This window comes from Galeopterus variegatus, unplaced genomic scaffold (assembly GCF_000696425.1).
Source record: "Galeopterus variegatus unplaced genomic scaffold, G_variegatus-3.0.2 Scaffold22034, whole genome shotgun sequence".
NCBI lineage: Eukaryota > Metazoa > Chordata > Mammalia > Dermoptera > Cynocephalidae > Galeopterus > Galeopterus variegatus.
The window spans coordinates 1-8,045 of record NW_007748145.1 but is presented as its reverse complement, the minus strand read 5'-3'; the positions used below and the strand labels follow the sequence as shown (position 1 = coordinate 8,045).

General features: G+C 42.7%; 1 protein-coding gene across 2 annotated transcripts; it reads left to right on the top strand.

The window, feature by feature from the left end:
- Positions 1–404: 404 nt before the first annotated feature.
- LOC103583346 (NAD-dependent protein deacetylase sirtuin-4) lies at positions 405–8,028 on the top strand. Of its 2 annotated transcripts, none has more exons than XM_008564683.1 (4): positions 405–461; positions 4,184–4,681; positions 7,344–7,638; positions 7,752–8,028. In XM_008564683.1, exons 2-4 carry the CDS (start codon positions 4,185–4,187, stop codon positions 7,902–7,904), a joined length of 945 nt encoding a protein of 314 aa, XP_008562905.1. In that variant the 5' UTR covers positions 405–461; position 4,184; the 3' UTR covers positions 7,905–8,028. The 2 variants fall into 2 exon arrangements, with proteins under 2 accessions (XP_008562905.1, XP_008562906.1); XM_008564684.1 differs by having other exon boundaries at positions 7,344–7,479; positions 7,752–8,000.
- The last annotated feature ends 17 nt before the right edge of the window (positions 8,029–8,045 follow it).

Sequence of the window (8,045 nt, the reverse complement as noted above, 5' to 3'; positions counted from 1 at the left end):
CGATAGTAGGGAATTTGATTCCATAGCGATGAATGGAAAGGATCAAAAACACTGAAGTTGAGGACGAGTCAAATCCATTATTAAAAGTTTCTATTTGGTGTTATAAGGCTGCGTTCTAACCAACCGAGCTAACCAGCCCCGAAAGCTTCTAACAGAGGATGAATTCCTAAGTTAGCGCCGTTTGGATGTGCTATTTCGCACTCAAGACATTGGTACGAAGTTCTAACCACTTTTCTCTCAAATACGTATCATTGTCTCGGGTGAGAGAGGCACATCACGAACCAAGGTTCAAAACCTCTGCCGGGAAAGGCAGACAGGGGGCGCTCCTGGACGACCCAGAGGATTGTGGGACTTGTAGTTTTTCTCGCATCATGTCGGCTTCATGAACTACACTTCCCAAAATGCAAATGTAACCAGACAGTCTCACTATCGGGTGTGAAGTGTCCCTTAATCTGTGAAAGGTGAGTGTGTTCTGTGCGCGCTGCAGGTTTCTAGAAGTTGTGGATTTCTTGTAAGGGACTCCATCTCTTTGCCCTTGGTGGGGCCTGGAAGAGAGCATCTTTTACCACAGAGCACATTTTCAACGGGGTTTCCCTGGCCCTTTGGTCTCAGGAAACCGGACTATGTATTTGTTTAGCTGTTCACGTTTTGCCGTGGAATGTCAAGGAGAAAACAGGATCCTGAACTCAGGTCTGGAAAGCCAAGCATAAAATAATGTTTACATTCGGGGTACGTATCGCTAGAGAATTTCTGCATTATATCAAATAATAAGTCAAAGCCTTGTTTTTACAGCTAGAAAAGCTGACACGCAGGGGTTTTGTCTCTTTGCTGTGTCCAAGTTGCAGAGTTTGCAAGGGAGGGTAAACTAAAATAATATAGGAAAAATGAAAGAATAAAAAGTGTGTGTGTGTGCTTAATTACATGGATAAAATTAAGAGCCTGAAAGGTCTGAGCAACAGCTTCTTCGTCAAAACCTTGGCATGCTAAAAAACAAAAAACCCCGCAAAAAATTAAAAACTAAAAAACAAGTTAAAAAAAATTCTTGGCATGCTAGAACTCAAATGTGCTTCTCTTAATTTATAGAGAAATAAGATAATTCTATAAACAAAATTCTATAAACAAAGTAAGAAGTAGGTTTATGGAACACACCCCAAGGAATGGTATTAATTTAAAATATAGATAAATTTATTCCTCTTATAGAGACATCTTTAGATGCAGATATACATTAAATATTAAATAATAATAATTAACTATTAAGGGATTTTTAAAATATTGGGTTAAGCCATTAAGCTTTTGAAATTTATAAGGATATAAGGTTTGTTGGCTCTCACTACCCTCATTATAATATTTCAGTGTCCAAGTTTGCTGATTATTAGATACTTTTCAGGTTGGCAGCTTTCAGATATAAATTGGAGAGGTCTTGAAATCTCATCAGTAACCTGCTCCCAAATGCAACTTAGGGGGGACTATTTGGGGGTAATAAGATGCTACCCAAGCTTTTAGTTGTGGATTCTTGCTAGAGACACTTTCTAATTTGGGTACTCTCTCTCTCTTCCTTCTTTTCTTTGCTTCAATTATCTCTGGCCTATGGTTTGGGGGTTGTCTATATTTTTTGAGGCCTTAGCCCTTATTTATCACTGTACAGTTGATAATCATGTGCCCTTGCTTTCATTTTTGCTTAGACCCAGGTCTACATGAGGGAGCTACACTTTTAAGTTACCTGCCCCAGTTCTCTTTGTACATTATTTTTTTCCCCTTTTTTTGTCTTTTTTCGTGTCCGGCAACGGATCGCAACCCTCAGTGTCGCGCCCATACCGGACCGGGATCGCACCCCTTGGTGTTGCGCCCGCACCTCGCTCAGCCAGTGAGCGGGAACCGGTCTGTATGTGGGATCCGAACCCTCAGCGGGAGCGCCACCGCACTCCCAAGCGGCGCACTGTAGCAGTGTGCTACCGGGCCGGCCCTCTCTTTGTACATTTAACTTCAAATACATTTCTCCAAATACTATATGACTGCTAATATGGTTCAGATACTGTTTTGTCTGCCTTTAAGAAAGAACCAGGGCCAGCCCGTGGCTCACTCGGGAGAGTGTGGTGCTGATAACACCAAGGCCACGGGTTTGGATCCCTATTATAGGGATAGCCAGTTAGCTCACTTGGGAGAGCGTGGTGCTGACAACACCAAGTGAAGGGTTAAGATCCCTTTACCAGTCATCTTTTAAAAGAGAAAAGAAAGAAAGAAAAGAAAAAACATTCCACATTTTAGCTCCTCTTCAAATTCTCTTCTCCGTTCTCTTTTTCTCTTCTCATTTGATCTCTGATCATATCTGTTAAACTGTTAAAATTCAAACAATATTAGCATTTTCCTTCATCTCATTTATGCATTCCCACTGTCCTGGTTTCGTTTGGCATTTATGTACTCCCTCTGTTTTGGGTACACCACGTATTCCCCTAAGGAATTTTTTTTTTTTTTAATTTTATTTTGTCGATATACACTGAGGTTGATTATTGTGGCCCATTACCGAAACACCCCTCCCAGGAATTACTTTTTAAAAAATTTTTTTTATTGTGGAGATAGAATAATATAATGAACCATCACCCAGCTTCAACAGTTAACAATTCTTGGCTAATCTTGTTTTGTTTGTATATTCCTATCTACTCCACACCCCTCCCAATATTATTTTGAAGGAAATCCTTTTGGACGTATCATTTCATCCCAAATTTTATCATGGGGGGCTGGCCGATTAGCTCAGTTGGTTAGAACACATTGTTAAAATGCTAAAGTCAAGGGTTCAAATCCCTGTATTGGCCAGCCTCCAAGACAAAAAACAAAAAAGTTTTTGGCACGTAATGCTACAGGATGAGGACTTTTTAAAAAAATCACAATACTCTTTGTCATACATAAAAACAAATTAACAGTAATTCCTTAATATTATCAATATCTGCTTAATGTCCAATTTTCTAATTTTTCTAAGTTTGTTTGAATCAGGATCCAAATAAGTCCCCCATATTGCAATTGGTTGGTATGTCTTTTTTTTTTTTTAAAGATGACCGGTAAGGGGATCTTAACCCTTGACTTGGTATTGTCAGCACCACGCTCAGCCAGTGAGCGAACCGGCCATCCCTATATGGGATCCGAACCCGTGGCCTTGGTGTTATCAGCACCGCACTCTCCCAAGTGAGCCACGGGCCAGCCCGAATTGGTTGGTGTCTTTTTTATTTTATTTTATTTGTGGCTGGCCAGTATAGGGATCTGAACCTTTGACCTTGGTTTTATCAGCACCAGGCTCTAACCAAGTGAGCTAACTGGCCAGCCCCTCAATATGCTTTAAATCTCTTTAATATATAATTCCCCTTTGTATCTATCTCTACCTCATGCGATTTATTTGTTGAAGAGACTGATTTATTTGTCCTGTAGAGTTTTCCATGGTCTGGACTTTGCCAGATGACAAAAGATATCATCTAACACATTGCTCTGTCTTTATTTCCTATAAATTGGTAATTAGCTCTAGAGACTTGATCAGAGTAAACTTTTTTTGGGGGGGGGATCACATCTTGGGCACTGGTATGCTTCTCCATCAAGAATCTCACAATTCTGGGTGTCTCTATTTTTGTAATGTTAGCAGCTCAGTGTCTAGATCTTACTTTTTTTTTTTTATTTTCAGCTATAAAAATAAAGTTCTGGGCCGGCCCCATGGCTCACTCGGGAGAGTGCGGCGCTGGGAGCGCTGAGGGTTCGGATCCTATTTAGGGATGGCTGGTGCACTCACTGGCTGAGTGTGGTGCAGACAACACTGTGTCAAGGGTTGTGATCCCCTTACCAGTCAGAAAATAAATAAATAAATAAATAATAAAAATAAAGTTCTGATATATACTACAACATTCTCCCTTCCTCCAGCCCTGGCAACTACTAATCTATTTCTGTCTCTGTAGATTTACCTATTCTGGACATTTTATGTAAGTAGAACCATATAATATTTGTCTTTCTGTGACCGACTTCTTACATTTCGCATAATGTTTTCCATGTTTATTCATGTTGTAGCATGTGTCAGAATTTCATTGATTTTTATAGCCAAATAATATTTCATTCTACGGATGGACCATATTTTGCTTATCCATCATCAGTTAGTGGTTACCATTGTTTTTAAAACCCAGTTTCTCACAAGAGGTTTCTTTTTCTCTAGAATGAGGATGAGCTTTGGGTTGACTTTCAGGTCAGCAAAAGACCATTGGACCACGAACCTCGGCCGGCAGTGCTCACATGGATCCATTGGGTTATTTGTGCCACGCAGTCCTCCTTTGGACCCTGAGAATGTCAGAGAATTACAGCGCTTTGTCACCCTTTCCAAGAGACTCCTAGTGATGACTGGGGCAGGAATCTCCACTGAGTCGGGGATCCCAGACTATAGGTCAGAAAAGGTGGGACTTTATGCCCGCACTGACCGGAGGCCCATCCAGCATGTTGATTTTGTACGGAGTGCTCCAATCCGCCAGCGGTACTGGGCGAGGAACTTCGTGGGCTGGCCTCAGTTCTCTTCCCACCAGCCTAACCCTGCACACTGGGCTTTGAGCAACTGGGAGAAACTCGGAAAGCTGTACTGGTTGGTGACCCAAAACGTGGATGCCCTGCACACCAAGGCAGGGAGTCAGCGCCTGACAGAACTCCATGGATGCATGCACAGGTGCAGTAAGGTCTAAATGCTTTGGAAGCAAAAATGTGTGCTGTTTCCTGAGAGCAGGGACTTTGGCCGCCGTCTTGATCACTGTTGTCTTAGACCTTGAGGAAAGATTTAGGAGCAAGTTGTTTAGTGTGGAGTTGATCTCAGTAAATTCAGTGAGGGAGTAGAGAATTAAAACAGGTTGGAGAGGAAAGCTGAGAAAGGGTCACTGGTTTGGGCAGCTAAGACTCAATCCTGTGAAGGACCCTTGACTATCTAGCACATGCTTCAGAATTGTTTCCCTGAAAGTTGACGAAGCTGGCATATTTATCCACCATCCCTACTTCATCCAGGTTCAGTCTTGGGGAATTAATTCAACAATTTGACACTGTTCCTTCTGAGAAGTCTCCCATGGCTAGAGAACACCTTAATTAAGCAAGAGAAAGGCAGGAAGCTGCTTATAAGAAAACTGTGTGCAAGTGGCTTTCAGGGTCTACTCCAGGGGATGTGAGCATAATGCCAATGGCATATACTGGGTCTCCAGTGCCAAGACACATAGAACGCAATATAGCCTGGCATATAGTCAGAACTCAGTAAACATAAATGGAACAAATACATGGGCAGGGTATCATGCCTGTAGCCTTGGCAATAACTTGTAGCTAATTGGAGATCTTTGTGTTATCTTTAAACCCCAGAGATCCTCCTCTGAGGGCTGAAATCAATCTGCCCACGTAAAATATTTACTGGGTATCTGTAATATGTGGTGTGTATTGGCATGCTACTTGGTGGTGTGGAGGGGTCAAAACCAAAATATACAATATGGTCTGCTTTATACGTGGGAACTTTGTAATGATTGAGAGGACACAAAAATAACATGTTTAATGACAACAACTCAACAGGTGATTGTTAAATTGTGTGATTCCTGATGTGTATGCTGTACACATTTAAAGAAACAGATTAACTAAAGATTGGAGTAATCGAGAAGGATTTTATGGGAAAAGTGGGGCTTGAGACTGGCTCAAGTTTGATTCGGCAAAGGGGAAAAAGAAGGCTTTCTAAATGAGGGGAATTTGTAGAGCCCAGAGGAGTCTGGCCTGGCCTCTGTGGAGGGTATGGGCTGGGAACTAGTATGAGTCAGTGGGAAGGCTAGACCTAAATCATGGTTGTATTTGAAAATCAGACAGGGCAGTTTGGGTCTGTTGTGAAACCCCAGAGGGGACTATTAGTGTTTTCAGAGCAAGAAAGCAACATGATAAAAATAGCACTTGAAGAAGGCTGAACAGGATTAGAAAAAATGGGTCAGGGAGGTCAGCCTGAAGGACCCAGATTAAGGTGGTCATGGGGGAACTAGAGAGTTAATGATGCCTATCACATTTTTTTCATGATGAACTTCTTTTTTTGGTGGCTGGCTAGTACGGGGATCTAAAACCTTGACCTTGGTGTTATAATACCACAACTGAACTAACCAGCCAGCCCTCATGATGAAAATTTCAAACATTCACAAAAGTAAAGAGAATAGTATAATGAATTACCATATACCATCACCCAGATTCTAAGATTTTATCAAGTTTATTCTCCCTGTCTTTTCTTATACATTTAAAACCAAATCCAAGACTTTTTGTCATTTCATAGGAGGCCTTTAAAAAAATCAACATAATCTGATGGCTGACTAGATTAAAAGGAGAAAAATGAGGAACAAGTTTTTTCCAAGGTCGGAGTTACTGGGGGAATGATGGTGATGGAGAAGCTGGGGAGGGGTGGTTGAAGATAGAGGTTAAGCTTGACGGGACAGACAAGAAAACTTGGAAGGGGCTGGCCAGTTAGCTCAGTTGGTTAGAGTTGGTGTTATAACAACAAGGTCAAGGGTTTGGATCCCTGTACTGGCCCCCGCCCCCACAAAAAGACTTGGGAGATTGGACTAGGGCTTGGGAGAGAGAGCAGGAGTAGTGTTATAGAGAAGGAAACCATTATACAGAGGCAACTGAGGCAATGAAAACGAGAGCTCCCGAGGTGGGGAACATAGAAAGAAAACAGGATGGAGGACTTCAGTAAGAGCCTTCAGAGGAGGAACCAGCTAAACAACCTTTTATTTTTCTTTCAACAATTATTTAGTGAGTGCCTACTATGTGCAGGCACTGTTCTAGGTGGTAGGCGGAAGCACAGTGGTCAAAAGACACAAAGTGCTCGCCCTCACGGAGGTCATGTTCTGGTGATTAGACAGATGAGAAGAGAACCAGAAGACAGTGTGTCAAGGAAACCCAGGGGGAGAAGTATTTTATAGAGAGGATGGTGATAGACAACAACAATCACAGCAGATAGAAAGAGCAAGAGACAGGGGGAAAAAAACACTGATTTTGGCACTAAGGAAGTCATTTGGTAGAGCATTTGCAGTTGTATTAAGGATACAAGCAAGCTAGCAAAAGGTTAAGCAGGGAGTGTGTAGTAAGGAAACAGATGTACATTACTTGTTCTAGAAGGTTGGCAGTGGAAGGAAGGTGAGAAACAGGGTGGTAGCTAAAGAGGTCATGAGAAAGTATGCCTAAAATGGGGAGGGGTGGGGGAACTGTGGGTGGTAGGAAAAGAAAGCAGTGATGGAAGGGCTAAAAATGGTTGGGGATGAAACATCTTCAGCAGCTTTGTGCCTTCCAAGGACATACTGTTCAACTGGTCTCTTCTTTGGTTACAGGGTCCTCTGCTTGGGTTGTGGTGAGCAGACTCCCCGTGGAATGCTGCAGGAGCGCTTTGAGGTCCTGAACCCCACCTGGAGCGCTGAAGCCCATGGCCTGGCTCCCGATGGTGATGTCTTTCTCTCAGAGGAGCAGGTACAGAGCTTTCAGGTCCCATCCTGCATTCGATGCGGAGGCCCTCTGAAACCAGATGTGGTTTTCTTCGGGGACACAGTAAACCCTGACAAGGTTGATTTTGTGCACCAGCGTGTAAAAGAAGCCGACTCGCTCTTGGTGGTGGGATCGTCCTTGCAGGTATCTGCAGTAATTGGCCCTTTTGTGGAACAGGGAGTCTTGGAGAGGCTCCTTATTTGGTTTATCTTTTCTTGTATCTAGAGAGCTCTTACATATGTCTTCTCCTCTTGCAGGTGTACTCTGGTTACAGGTTTATCCTCACTGCCCGGGAGAAGCAGCTACCAATTGCAATATTGAACATTGGGCCCACACGGTCAGATGACTTGGCCTGTCTGAAACTGGATTATCGTTGTGGAGAGTTGCTGCCTTTAATAGACCCACGCTGACCACAGCGTGATGTTTCTGAGCCAGAAACAGGGATTTTCACTTGAATTCTGCTGCTAAAGGTAAATGCCATTTCAGATAACAGATTTCCAGTTCCCATTCCACTGAGAGTAGTAGGGTGCACTGTATGTATGGCCATTCTT

Coding starts and splice junctions, on each gene's coding strand:
- LOC103583346 (XM_008564683.1), top strand. CDS start 4,185: ATGAGGATGAGCTTTGGGTTGACTTTCAGGTCAGCAAAAGACCATTGG. Junction 4,682..7,343: donor CTCCATGGATGCATGCACAG/GTGCAGTAAGGT, acceptor CTTTGGTTACAG/GGTCCTCTGCTTGGGTTGTG. Junction 7,639..7,751: donor TGGTGGGATCGTCCTTGCAG/GTATCTGCAGTA, acceptor CTCCTCTTGCAG/GTGTACTCTGGTTACAGGTT.